This window comes from Peromyscus maniculatus, chromosome 1, assembly GCF_049852395.1.
Source record: "Peromyscus maniculatus bairdii isolate BWxNUB_F1_BW_parent chromosome 1, HU_Pman_BW_mat_3.1, whole genome shotgun sequence".
Classification (NCBI taxonomy): Eukaryota; Metazoa; Chordata; class Mammalia; order Rodentia; family Cricetidae; genus Peromyscus; species Peromyscus maniculatus.
In genome coordinates, this window is record NC_134852.1 from 9,032,785 (window position 1) to 9,047,253 (window position 14,469).

The following is a 14,469-nucleotide window of genomic DNA, read 5'->3' on the forward strand; positions in this document are numbered from 1 at the left end:
ACCACCCCCATCCTGTGATCCGTGGATCCTAACATGACCACTTGAACCAGCAACAGGAACACAATGTAAGACCACAAACTTTGCCCCTACCTTCCCTGGTATGTGATATTCACCCATTTGAATAAATCTTCTTAACATGCATCCCATAAGGACTTGGAGATGAGGTAAAACAAGTCATGAGACAAATTATAACTTCTGTCAATACCATCCTTGGCAAATGACCCTTTTTTTCTTTTCCTGAGTGGATTATCTGGGAGGGAAAGCTATGACTTGAATATTTGAGACTCAATTTTTATTTTTTTTTTATTTTTTGGTTGTAAGTGAATAAGCTAATACCTAAAATGAAAGGAAATTCTATGTAAGTTCAATGTATGTAATTTTTGGAAGTAAATATCAATCTACATAACATGCCAATATCTTGATTTAATTTAGTTACATAGTTATGGTGTAGGCTCAGAGAGACTCTTTGTTATCTTTAGTACTTTTTACCTGTGTGACAGATATCTCAGTTATCAACTTTAAACATTCAAAGTAAAGATATAACTTATTTTCAACATAAAAAATGGAGATAATAAAAATCTGTCGCATGAGACTTAGACAGAGTTAAGAGGGCTGTAACTTTGAGGTCACATAGTGACATAAGTGTGTATGAAACATTAAAAGAATAAAATTTTGAGACAGAATTTCACCATGTAGTTCTGTCTGGCCTAGAACTCACTATGTAGACTAGACTGGCCTGGAACCCATGGAGATCTGCCTGCCTCTGTTTCATGAGGGCTGTATTAAAGGCATGCTAGGTAAAAAAAAAATTGTGTAAGAAAGAATGAAACTTGGTGAACCTAGGCAACTAGACCATATTCTCGTACTCAACTGAGAGAGGGAGACCACAAAACAGCCCAAGAGTATACACATTGTGCCCTTGAACAACTAGGAAGTAAAACATTCATTCCCACAATGGGAAAGAAAACTCAAGTTTATCCATGGGAAGATCAACCAAGGAGAGCAGGCTTGATCAGAAACAATCTGACCACCCTAACTAGCCTCAGTCAGTTTCTCTTAGCTTTTCACAAGCCTGATTTGATGTCTTGCAACTTATTCTTTTACTTTGACTCACTATACACCTACTGAACTTGCTCAACTGGAAGAGCAGCTATTGTACATCATTCTCTGGACCATTCAGAACATACTCATTCTCATTTCTCCCGCAGTCTGTGTTCTTATCCTACTGGTATTCAGAAATGGGATGACTTCTTCCAGGCCATCAAAGTCAGACAATCCATAACATGTCTGGACCTCACAGACAATGAACTCTTGGACAAGGGTGCCAGGCTGATGTGTAAGACTTGGAAGCAACCGAACAGCACACTGCAGAGGGTGTCGTAAGTATCTCCTCTCTTCCTGTGGAGCATCTCTTTGGAATCTGAGCTGTAGAGAGGAGAGACATGGTTGACACCACACTTACCAGGCAGTCCATTTGAGTCCACCTATGCAGATACCTGCTTCTGGGTTTTTGACTTTGCATCAAGCATCTTGCTCTTCTCATTCTTCTTTTATTGAGAATTTTATACATATATATATATATACACATATGTCATTTGATAAATTTCATTACCTATTTTTCTCTCCTCTGAATTCCCTCCATCCTGTCACCATTCCCTCCTAACTTCACGTGCTCTTTGCTTAAACCCACTGAGTTTATTTACTGTACACTGGAGTTGTACAATCTACTAGAGCATGGGTCACCTCTCAGGAACCACATCCCTGAAGAAAATTTGACTCATCCTCCCCCCAGCATCCATCAACTGCTAAAAGCTCCTCAGCTGTGGGGTGGAAACATGAGCCCCTCCCTCATCCAGGCTCGGATTTTGGCTGGCTTGTCTTATGAAGGTCTTATGATTGTGTTCTTCATTCTAAATCCCTCATATGATCACGACTGTGTGATGGAATCAACAAGAACCTGAGGATTTTACCTTCTGGAGTCAGCTGAAAATGTCCTCTTCCATTTTAATAGCTTGTATGATTTTTTGTTTGGTTTGATTTGGAGGGTTTTGTTTAGGTGGGATTTTTTTTTACAGTTTTGAAAATACACGTGTACCATGCATACTGACACTCTCATGCCCACCTCCCAGTCTATCCTCCTGACCAATCTCTCTCATTTATGCCTATTTATTTTGTTTTGTGACCACCAAGATTAAACAGGGCCATCTGTGAGTCTGTGAGTTTGAAGCTATGTGTTGAAGCCTGGTGGGCTCAGCGGAGGAGACACAAGTCAGGATAGTAATTCTCCTTCTCCTAAAGTCTATCCATGGACAGCAGTTAGGAGGTAAATGGTGGGGCTCTGTGAGCCTCTCCCTTCCCAGACTGGTTGTTAGGAGAGCCAATCCTGTGTGTGATTCCTATGCAGGTTGGAGAACTGTCGCCTCACTGAAGCCTGTTGCAAGGACATCTCTTCCATTTTGATGGTCAGCCAGGCTCTGACACACCTCAACCTGGCCAAGAACGTTCTTGGAGATAATGGAGTGAAAGTCCTGTGTGAAAGCTTAAGCTATCCCGAGTGTAAACTACAGACCCTGGTGTAAGTCACTGCCTACAGACATTGGGGGGCTGTGTGTGTGCGCGTGCGTGCGCGCATGTGCTTAAGTAGGATACATATGAAAGTAATTCATGATTATTCTAACCACCAGAAATATGCTAATGACTTTCCAGGTAAGAGTGACATAAGAAATGGCATTGGCTGGGGATGTATCCTAATGCTGACAGTTATATATAGCATGAGTAAAGCCCTGACATCATTATTCCTACAATTTTAGAATATGAATATATGATGTTAATGTTCTATAGTGAATTGAGAGAGAAATCTGATTTCCGTTTTGTTTTTGTGTGAGATGATGTCTTACATATCTCAGGCTGGCCTTGAACTCACTCTATACAGAGGATCCTCTTGATCCTCCACCTACCTAGCACCTGGGTTTTAAGGATGTGCCACCATTCCTGGATTTTTTTTATTCTTCTGTTAATTTTTTGTAAAGTATGACCCACTGAGCCCAGTTAGTACTGCCAACATGCACGCATGTGTGGGATCATCCATTTGGGGCATGGACAACCTATAAGCAGACAGCTCCCAAAGGACAGTGACTCTCCCTCTCACAACGGCCATCAACTACCAATATCTAGCTGGGGGAAGGGCCTCAGGAACCCTCTCCCATAGATGCAGGATTTTTAGCTGAGCTGGTCTTCTGTGGGTGACCACAGGTGCTGTGACTTCATGTGTGCCACAGCCGTGCCTTATCCAGAAGATCCTATTTCAGAGCATTCTCCCCCATCCTCCAGCTCTTACATTGTTTCTGTATTTTTGAGACAGAATCTCACTCAAAACAATCCTCCTGCCTTAGACTCCCGAGTTACGTGCCACCAAGCCCAGCTTGACTTACTCTTCAAATCTCTTCTTAACACTATGGAACACAAAGTATACATGGTTGGGTAGAGGTGGAATCAACTTGTCGACAAGTTCAATATGACCCTGGTATTCATCCTGGAGTCTATAGGATCCATTTTCTTTTTTTAATATAATTTTTTTAATTTTGAGATTATATCATTACAACATTTTTCTCTTCCCTTTCTTCCCTCCAAACCTTCCCATACATCCCTCCCACTCTCCTGAAAATTCACTAATTGTTTACTAATTAAATTTACTAATTAACTAAATTTACTCTTTTCACTAATTGTTACTGCATATATATATATGTGTATATATATATATATATGTATATATATATATATATATATATTCCTAAACATAACCAGTTGAAACCATATAATGTCACTTATAGATATGTTTTCAGGACTGACCATTTGGCACTGGACAACCAACTGGTAGTCCCTAGGGATAGACAACCTCTCCTGCTCCTAGCTTTTCTCAGTTGCCTATTGTTCTTTGTGTAGGGTTGAGGCCTCATGGGCTTTTCCCTGTCCAGTTTTGCCTGTCCATTAATATCACCCTTATTCAGCTCATGTTTGGGCAGTCGTGCTAGTGAGACTTTATGGGTTTAGCTTCTGACATTCCTAGGAGAGACAATCTCAGAGGAAACTCCCTGATCCCCTGCCTCTTTGAATATTTCCCACCTCTTCTGTGCTCTTCCCTGAGCCTCAGGTGCAGGAGTGTGCGGAAGATATACCCACTAGAACAGGGCTCCAGAACTCTGCATTTTGATTGGCTGTGGTGGTCTTCAGTGGTCTCTGACTGTTGCAAAGAGAAGATTCATAGAATTAATTTCCAAAGAGTAATGGGGCTGTACTGGCCACTCTGCAAAGATTGTTTTAGATTGACAACCCTGCTATTCTGGATAACCAAGTGGTCACTAGCAGCACTGAAACAGTGGCTCTATTGTGAGCCGCCAGCACAGTTTGTTCTCATTCGCTTCCTGTTGCTGTGATACATGCCATGACAAAAAAGCAACCTGGGGAGGACAGGTCATTTCCTGTTACATTTTGTAGTCCATCATGAAGTAGAGTCGAGGCAGGACCTGGAGGCAGGACCTGGAGGCAGGAGCTGATGTAGAGGCCATGGAAGGGTGCTGTCACTGGCTTGCTCACTTTGCTTTCTTATACAGCCCAGGACTACATGCCCGTGATGGAAACCACCTAGGGTGGGCCGGGCCCTCCCACATCAACCATTAGACAAGGAAATGCCCTCCAGACTTGCCCACAAGCCAGTCTTGTGGAGGCACTTTCTCAGTTGAGGTATCTTCTTCCCAGACGACTCTAGCTCCTGTCAAGTTGACCAAAGAATAAAATAAAGAAATAATGCAATCTGTGTACGAGGTCCTGGGTTCCATTTTCAACACCATGAAAGAGAGGGAGGAGGGGAGAAGGAAAGGGAGTTGTCAGAGTTTCCTATATTTTTAATCTTTGTTATACCTATGAGCAGCCATGATGCCTACTTGGTTACTTAAATGTGATGAAATATTGAGTTCATGGTTAGAGATAGATGGAAGGAAAGAACTCCCCAACAATACACTGTGTAAATACCCAACCACTGGGATCCAAAGCCTTGAGGAACCTACCTACTAACTAGCCCTATCTTGAATTTATAGCCTAATTATGTTAGAAGGCACTATCATCAATCCAGGCATGATGGCATATGCCTGTAAACCAGCATTTGGAAGTCAAGAGGCAGGTGGATCACAGCCTAAGCTACAGAGTGAGACCCTATCTGACAAAAAAAAATTCACCACAGAAAAGTCACTACCCTCCGAGATAGCCAAACACAGCCATGAAATAACAATTATCAGCATTCATTAAGCACCTAATGGGTACAGGCACCCTGCTAGGAACTTATCACTGATATATGCCCTCATCCATGAGGTACTATAATTTTAATGTTTTCTTTGTTGAGGGATGAGAGCTGCATTTACCTATGAGCATAAGTCTTTAAAAGGCAGTTGAAAACTGTGTATCCATTTAATGAAGAAGTGTTATAGATTCTCTTCTTTGAGTCTTTGCCCTCTACTAGCCACAGGTAGTTGCCTAGGTTGACAGTAGCAGACATGAGGTTCCCTCTCATACCAATTAATTTTATTTTCTTATTTTTTTGAGAATTTCATATATGTACACAATGTATTTTTATCATATTCGCTCTCCAACCTCTCTATAGAAGTGGAATGGGAAAGTGGGACAGAAAAGAGGATCAAGACAGTAAATAACACTAAGGATTTTTTTTTTGCAAACCCATATGGAAACCCACTTTATGATTTCATTCTAATGTCCTCACTTATTCCAATAACTCTACGCTTAACTGAAACCATGGCTCAAGGTAGAAGGATGTGGTTTGAGGGTATCATCCCAGAATGAACTAATGGGTTCCTTTGTTCCTGATTTTTGTCCCTGTGCATGTGGTTTTCCAGACTGTGGTCCTGTAACATCACCAGCGAAGGCTGCCGCCATCTCTCAAAGATGCTCAGCCAGGCATTGAGTCTAGAGCACTTGGATCTGGGGCAGAATTGTATCAGAACCCCAGGTACAAGGTTTCTGTGTGAAGCATTGAAGGAACCCCAGAGTAACTTGAAAAGTCTGTGGTGAGTCATGTTTTGTTGAACTGTAATCTGTACCTCAAAGGAGTTCTCAAGTGTAGCAGATGCCTTCAGGAGCAATACAGAGAACTTGAGTCAAGTCAGTTGAGTATTGTATCACATTTTTAGTCTGTGTGTCTTATGGTTGGGACACAGAGATCAAAAGGACAGCATGAAGGGGTTGGTTCTCTCTCTTCTCACCATGTGGGATCTTGAGTTCAAATCCAGAACATAAGGCTTAGCAGCAAGGGCCTTAACCACAGATCTCTCTCTCCACCCCAAGTTGAGTATTTTTTTAATCACCTGGCAAGGGGATGGAGAAATAATAACTCGGCAGTTAAGATAACTTGCTGCTTTTGCAGAGAACTCATTTCATCCCCAAGCCTACATCTTGGTGGCTCCAAACCACCCGGCCCACTTCCAGTGTGTGTGTGTGTGTGTGTGTGTGTGTGTGTGTGTGTGTGTGTGTGTGTGTGTCTGTGTGTGTCTGTGTGTGTGTGTCTGTGTCTGTCTGTCTGTCTGTCTGTCTGTGTCCCCATACTGGTGAGTTTAACCAGGGCTGGCCATAGATAAGATGCCCATGCTCCTGTAAGTAACTCCTTACTAGTTGTTGCATCACTAAAGAAAATATTATCTCTCTTCCCCAGAAACCAAGAAATGCCTCTAAATTCCCAGGAAGTAGGGGAGGCATCAATACTTCTAAGAGTCCATCATGATTGCAATGTAGGCTGGTGAGAACCCTGAATTGTCATCTTCAGGATTATAGGGAGGGAACCAGCAGCCACTGTGTGATTTGTGGCACAAACCTGCTGGCAGAAGAATGGTGGCATCAGTGGTTGACAGCCCTCTGGGGAATAGGTGTGTAGCTCAGTGGTTAGTGCTTGCCTAGCATAGCTGTGGCCCTGGATTGCATAAAATACCCTGTTGGCATACCAGCAGAAACGAATACTTACCCATCTGCTGTGTGTCACTATTCCTGGGGAGATGGGAACCATCGTCTAATCATGAAAGGAAAGGAACCGATAACAGACCAAAGTGAGGACACCATCAAAGGCCAACTCAGTGAACCAGCAGGTTTATTGGGGTCAGTTACAGGAATATAGGTGAGGGGTTATTTGCAGAAGCAGAAATGACTCAAAAACAGCCACATCCTAGCAGGGGAAGAAGCTCAAGAAAGCTAGAGACCTGAAGCGTGCTACAAACCTGCATAGGTGGTACAAGTTGGAGGATGTCTCTTCCAGGCAGCTCAGCAGGTCTGAGGGTGTCTCTAGCAGCTCTTACTGCTAATATATGCATAGGGAGGGGAGAGGGCCTAGCATATCTGTCAGTTCCAGGGGCTCCCTAAAGCTTTGAGCTTTATTTCTGAGTTTAAGGAACTTCAGGATGAAATCATTCACCACCCCTCTCAAAGCATCTTGCTTCACCTCTTTGCTAACATCCTGTGTTTATGAACTTCCCTCTAAGACAAGATGTTTTATCTTTGAGGAAACTGCTACACATCAGTCAGCCCTAACTCCTTTATGCATCATCTCACTCATGCATTCTAGGAAATAAGATGTCTGTCTGCTATAAACATGGCTATCACGATAAAGAAAAAAAACTATCATTGTTAAACACCTGCCAAGCCATGAGCTCAGTGCTTGCTATGTGGAGCCCATTCGACATCATGGATTAAACTTAGCCCATGGCCTGAGCTAGTATCCTATACAGGTAACACTGTGTGTATGCCCACGTATGCACACATCACTTGATCATTTCTGTGGTACCTTGTCTCTGTCTCCTGCACAGTTGACAACTCCAGATGGAGGAATGCTTTTTCCTGTATTGAACATACCCATTTTCCTGCTTTCTTGGAGTTCATTGAGGTCTTTGTCCAAAATGGAATTGATCTTTCTCCCCTACCTAAACTCTTCAGTATAAACTATCCCTCCGAACAGATCATTTCCTCGCTTTGTGTGATATCCTCTCTCCATTCCTCTTTTAGAGTCCAGTCTATTCTGAAACCTTGGCACTCTCTTCCAGTTATCTAGAATTCGAGCATAGCAACATCTAGGAGCTTGTGTTGATTTCACAAGGCTGCATTCTGACCTCTTCATTTCCTGTGGGTATTCTTCTTAAACTTTAATTTTTTTTAACTACACTTCTCTATTTTGTGGGGAAGGGAGCTAGAACATGCCATAACCCAAGTGTGAAGGTCAAAGGACAACAAATGGGAACTGGTCCTCTCCTTCTACCTTGTGGATCCTAAGGATCAAATGCAGGTCATCAGGCCTGACCTTTATCCACCAATCCATCTCACCAGCCCTCCTCTACCTGTATCCCAAGCTGGCTTCAAATTCACTATGTTTCAGAAAATAACTTTTAACTTCTGATACTCTGAAGTGCAGGGACCACTGGCATACACCACCATGCCCAGTCTAATGTGGTACTGGTGATCAAACTTGGAGCCTTGTTCATTCTACCAACTGAGCTAAAACTCCAGTCCCGTTGAATAACTTTTATGGTCATTTTTATATCACTCACATCATCCCACCATCAGTGGCTTCTGTCTCGGTCCAAGCAAAATCTGGCTGGGATCTGAGCATCTTCTGTGGGCTGGCCTCTGCCTATGACCTCCTCTTCTACGGCCTTCTCTGGGTCACTGATGCTGCCTGTCTTGATTCTATGCTTTGTATACATCATGTATATATTTTGCTCTATTATGCTCTGCTTTGTTACCTTGACCTGCCCTGACTTCTCTGCTTGCTTTATGGGGTCTCACTGTGTACCCTAGGCTTGCATCAATCTATCCAACCTACTGTCTTGGCCTTCCAAATGGTGTGTGATTATACACATGTACAACATGCTCAGTTGGATACTGTTTTCACACATGTATCACTAAGCCAACATTAGGCCTTTTCCCTGTCCTGGAGATCTGCTAATCCTAACTGTTGCAATTCTTTTTTTTAAGATTTATTTATTTATTATGTATACAGCATGTATGACTGCATGCCAGAAGAGGGCACCAGATCTCATTACAGATGGTTGTGAGCCACCATGTGGTTGCTGAGAATTGAACTCAGGACGTCTGGAAGAGCAGTCAGTGCTCCCAACCTCTGAGCCATCTCTCTAGCCCCTAACTGCTACAATTCTTTCTCTTCACTCTCTCATACCATCCACAGCCCTTGATCTGGCATCCCCAGATACTCCCTTCTTTCCTCTCATAATCTTTCCTTGTAAATGTTATACTACAGAGTACACTATTTTGTTGCCCTGAGGGCAGAAGCTTTTGTTGCTCACTGTTGAGTGCTTGCAACTGTGTGCCTGTCATACAGGATAATGATCATAGCATTGGTTGAATTAATGAGCTATGTCTTAAATACATAATATTTTTATTCAATGAAATTCTCATACATGTATACCATGTATTTGGTTCATATGCATCCTTCCACTACCCCCAAGTCTTTCCTGAGACGACCTAACCGATCTCCTTCCCAACTTCACGTTCTCTTTTATTATTGTTATTGTTATAATAGTATTATCATTACTATTTTTTATTATTAAATTATCACCCTTAGTCCAGTGAATACTGATCATATGCACATGAGTGTGGAGACATCAGCAACCTTCCACGTCTTCATCTCCAAAGTGATTCTCTTTCCATCAATTGGATGGGGACTCTGGAGACCCTCCCTCATCCATGCTGGAATTTTGACTGTCTTGATCTGTACAGGTCTTGTACAGGTCACTACGTTTGCTGTGAGTTCATGTGTGCAACAGTCATGCAATGTCCAGATGACAGTCTTTCACGTTGATCCTCTCCATGCTCCAGCTCTTAGTCTATCTACCTCTTACAAGATGTTTCCTAAGCCTTGAATAGAGAGAGGTTGATGCAAATGACCCTCCACAGCTGAGCACTTCATTTATTCTCAGCATTGAGACCAGTTATAAGTTTCCTTGTTAGCCATACTCACTGTAAAAAGAAGCTTCTCTGACTAAACTTGAGAGCAACACAGATCTGTAGTTATAAACATAAATATTTCTTGGACGGTTTGACAACATGACTGTTTAGTGAACTAACAGCAGGTTTCCCACCAGGGAACTTTCAACCATGTTTACCAGAAATGCCTCATCTGTAGCAGCCTCAAATCCAATCAGAAAGCTATTGGTACCCCCCACACTGTCCTGCCACTATTGTACCAACAAGCACAACTTGCTTGGAAGGTGACTGCTGAAGAATACAGGAAATCCAGTGCTGGGTAAGACACAATGAGTTAAGGTTTGTATTTTGTCTGCAAGGCTGTATGGATGCTCCATGACTCCAAACAACTGCAAAGACTTTTCTGAGACTCTCAGAAACAACAAGAGCCTGAACACTCTCGACCTATCTCAGAACAACTTGGGAGCTGATGCAGTCAAGACATTCTGTGAAGACTTGAAACATAACGTTTGCCCCCTTCAAACACTCAGGTGTGGTCCTATCTCCTATTTCATATATATTGTTTCCTACAGGGTGGTTTTGGTGGAAGTGACATGACACCCAGTGCTACTAAATGGTTCACTGTTGACATCTGGCAATCAGCTTTATCCGTTGACATTTGGTCACCAAATATTTCTTTTTAATTTTTCAAGACAGGATTTCTCGGTATAGCCCTAACTGTCCTGGAACCCACTTTGTAGACTAGGCTAGTCTCAAACCCCAAAATCTGCCTGCCTCTGCCTCCTGAGCACTGGGATTAAAAGCGTGGGTCACCACATCCAGTGGTCATTCTTAACAACCTTCTCCTTAACCTTTCTGTTGCACTGATGGGTAAACTGGGGTTGGATAATGAAGTCAATACTGCATGGGAGACCAAGAAGCTGTAATTGTTAGACATTTGTCTTATTAGTGAGAGTAAACTGCAAGTCTAACATGGTGTCTCTAGCATAGTGGGAACCTGGTGTCATGGCTCAGCCCTGATTTCTGGATCTTGGGAGGTTGTGATGAGATTGCCACAATTGGGCTTACATTCTGAATTTCAAGCACTCCTAGACTACAGCCTGAGGTGCTCTTTCAAAAGAGCACCAAGGAAAGAAGTGGCTGGGGAGATAGCTTACTTCGTAAAGTGGCTGCTATCCAAGTATGGGCGCCTAAGAACCCACATATATGCCAGGCATGAAGGTGTGTGTTTGCCTCTCCAAAGCTGAGGTCACAGAGACAGGCAGGTCCCAAGCACTTAAACAGCTTAATCTAGCCAATCTACGAGCTCCTGTTTCAGTCAGAGACACTGATTCAAAAGACAGTACAGTCATGACTGAAGGATCCATGGCTCTGCAGTGTCTTTATCACTACAGATAGATACCTTTTCCCCCAATAAATCAATATGCAGGCTGAGTGTGTAATTCAGTTGGTAGTGTACTTGCCTGGTGTGTGCCTTGAATTTCATCCTCAGAACTGCATAAAACTGGCGTGGCAGTAAACTTGGAAAATGGAGGTAGGAAGATCAGAAAGACAAGGCCATCCCCAGCTACAGAGTGAGTTTGAGGCTAGCATAGGCTAATGAGACCCAATATGCTGGGGCTAGGAAGTTAACTTAGTGTGTAAAACTCTTGCTGTGCTAACATGAGGACCTTAGTTTGAATCACCAATACCCACATGAAAGCCCTAGGCCATACAGGTCTATAACTCCAGTAGTTGGGGGTGGAGTCAGGAAGATTCACTGACCAGCCAGTTTAATCAAAGTGGTGAATTTCAGGGTGCCAGTGAGAGATTCTGACTCAAAAAAAAAAAACGGGCAAGATAGGTGGGGCGGGGGTGGACAGAGGACTCAGCAGTTGAAAGCATTTGCTGCCCTTTCAGGGGACCCACGTTTTATTTCCAGCACCCATATGGTGACTCACAACCATCTGTAACTCCAATTCCAGGGATTCAGTGGCCTCTTCTGAGCTCCCACAGGCACCAGGCACACATGTAGTGCACGTAAATACATGCAGGCCAAACACTCAAACACAAAATAAAATCTGGATGGGGACAGTAGGATAAAGAATTGAGTGAGAAAGACATCCCTATAACAACTTCTGGCCTCTCGATGCAGCCACAGGAGTTTAGTCCACCAACACATATGCATATACCATGCACTCAAGTAAAATTTAAAATATCAATATGCAATTCTACCTTGCAGTATAGTGTTAAAGTGACCCATGAGACATTTAAGGCATGTGGGAATTTTAAATGAATGTCACTGAAGCAACAACCATTTTTCTCCCCTGGTTGTGACCTAGGTTGAAATTTGATGACGCTGACCCGAGTATCCAGAAGCTGATCCAAGAAATGAAAAAGAGCCATCCACAATTGACCATTAACAACGACCAATCAGATCCTAAGAGAAAGGGATCTTCTTTGCCTCATTTCATCTTTTGAGGCCACCCAGTGTCTCTACCCTCCAAATGAGTAATGGGCCTTGAAGGTGTGGATGAAGGCCTTCTGGTCACCCTCTCTGATCTGTTGGTAGCTAGGCTAAATGTCTTTATCCTTTATTCCACACAAGTCACTGAACAATGTTACATGTGAAATGTTTATATCACGGGTTTATTGAGAAATAAAGGTGAAAGCATTTGTAAAGTCCTGTTTACTAATGGGTTCCCACAAAATTGAAAAGAAATCATAGGGTAATATGTGACACCATTCCTGCGTAGATTTGATCTATACACCACTAGATAGGGAACCAAAGACAGATCAAAGCATGGATACTACAAAAATCCAACTTGGTGAACCAATGAGATTTATTGGAGTTACTTTGCAGAAGCAGCATTGACTCAGATATCTGCATCACCAAAATCCACCCCAGGGTGGGTGATAACTCAAGAAAACTGACAACCTGGAGCATGATGCACAACCTGCAGGAAGTTCAACAGGTTGGAGAGTCTCTGGCAGGCAGCTGGTCTCGTCTGTCCTGAGAGCGTCTCTTAGCATCTTTATGACTTGTGCATGCTTGGAGAAGAAGGGCCCTAGTATATCTGGTCAGATTCAGAGTCTTTCTGAAGCATTGGCTTGCATATTTCCTGAGCTTAAGGACCTGCCCCACAGGATGGGATGTTTCACCTCTTTTTAGACCACCCTGCCCCTTAAAGTGATTCCCTCCAAGAAGAAATTGCTAGACAACAGTAGAGGATACACAACAGGAATTGCACGGGGCAGTTGTTTGACTGCTCCTATTTCTATAGCCCCCACCCATGGATGCTGGGTTCTGCCTTTAGGTTTTGAAGGCTGCACGGGGGATCAAGCCAGGATCAAGCCAAGGCCTTGCACAGCTAGGTGTAGGGAGTGGAGGAAGCCCTGAGAGAGCAAAAGCCTGACTGAATGTGTATTACTGACCAAGGCAAGGCCATGTCCAGGACTCCAGGGTCTCAGCCCCACAGGATTAGTGAAGGCTTACTCACCCAGGTGAGGCAAAAGAGAGGTGGCAAAGCTTTCCTGAAGAGTCAAAGTGCAGCTGAGTGACAAGTGTGTATGAAGACTACCAACTGCAGCTCTTTCCTCCTGGATGTTTACTCTCATGAGTCTGGGGTCACTCAGACTCACCATGAACATGTTTTAATATCTTAAGAGGCTTTTTATTTAAATACTGGCACCTGGGGTGATTGGTTCCGGGACTGCACCTGAGAGCACTCCCAAAATGCAGCCTTGAGTCATATCAGTCCAGGCCTTATAAAGGCAAAGACCACAACGTTACGTTGTATTTTGCAGAGTAAGCAAGCTTGGTTACAAAAGCAGAAAGAGCAGTTAACCTTCTGACTTAACTGTCTTGCAAGAACAGCAGATTTTGCAATTAAAGAGCAGTCTTCAATGTCCTGGGGAAAAGGGAAGTGGGCCGCTAGGGTAAAGCTTGTACAAGCTACAAGCTTACATATTAGGGGGATGTTTTTGTTTATCTGTCAAGCATGGCAATTCAGACATTGAATGTTAACCATCACATTTACAACCTGAAACTGCTTGTCTACAGTGATCACCTGTCAAGACCTGCCAGCCTCTCTCCTTGTGCTATACCTCATTCACACACTGATGATCTGGGTTGCTAGAAGTAGTTTTTACCCTCCGATGGTAGCAGACATTCATCTGATCCCAGGTTTTCTGCATGGGTGACTATCTTTATTCATCATCTTGCCACCCCAGTGAGGGTTTTTAAATCCATGCTATGTGGGTCACAGTAGCTATGGACTTTGTCTATCATTGAGTTACATCCCCATGTGAATCTGGCGTTTGCATGTGTGTGCATTCATGTGCAACCCAAGAAGCTTCTCTGAGCCAGGTTAAGAGCAGTCGAAGTCTACAAGAATAAACTTTAAAACTTAGAGGGCAATTGTACAACTCATTTAGCTAACAATAACAGGATACACACTAGAGGCTGTGACCTCCCCAACCATAAGCTTTTTTTTTAACCAG

The 14,469-nt window shown here is 43.1% G+C and overlaps 1 protein-coding gene across 1 annotated transcript in view; it reads left to right on the top strand.

Moving 5' to 3' along the window:
• The window catches only part of LOC102913402 (NACHT, LRR and PYD domains-containing protein 2-like), a 59,628-nt gene extending 47,021 nt beyond the window's left edge, over nucleotides 1–12,607 (top strand). The window contains exons 7-11 of the mRNA XM_076563307.1: nucleotides 1,209–1,379; nucleotides 2,405–2,575; nucleotides 5,904–6,074; nucleotides 10,347–10,517; nucleotides 12,309–12,607. Coding sequence (XP_076419422.1) covers nucleotides 1,209–1,379; nucleotides 2,405–2,575; nucleotides 5,904–6,074; nucleotides 10,347–10,517; nucleotides 12,309–12,447 — 823 coding nt within the window. The 3' untranslated portion in view covers nucleotides 12,448–12,607. The remainder of the gene's footprint in view (nucleotides 1–1,208; nucleotides 1,380–2,404; nucleotides 2,576–5,903; nucleotides 6,075–10,346; nucleotides 10,518–12,308) is intronic.
• The last annotated feature ends 1,862 nt before the right edge of the window (nucleotides 12,608–14,469 follow it).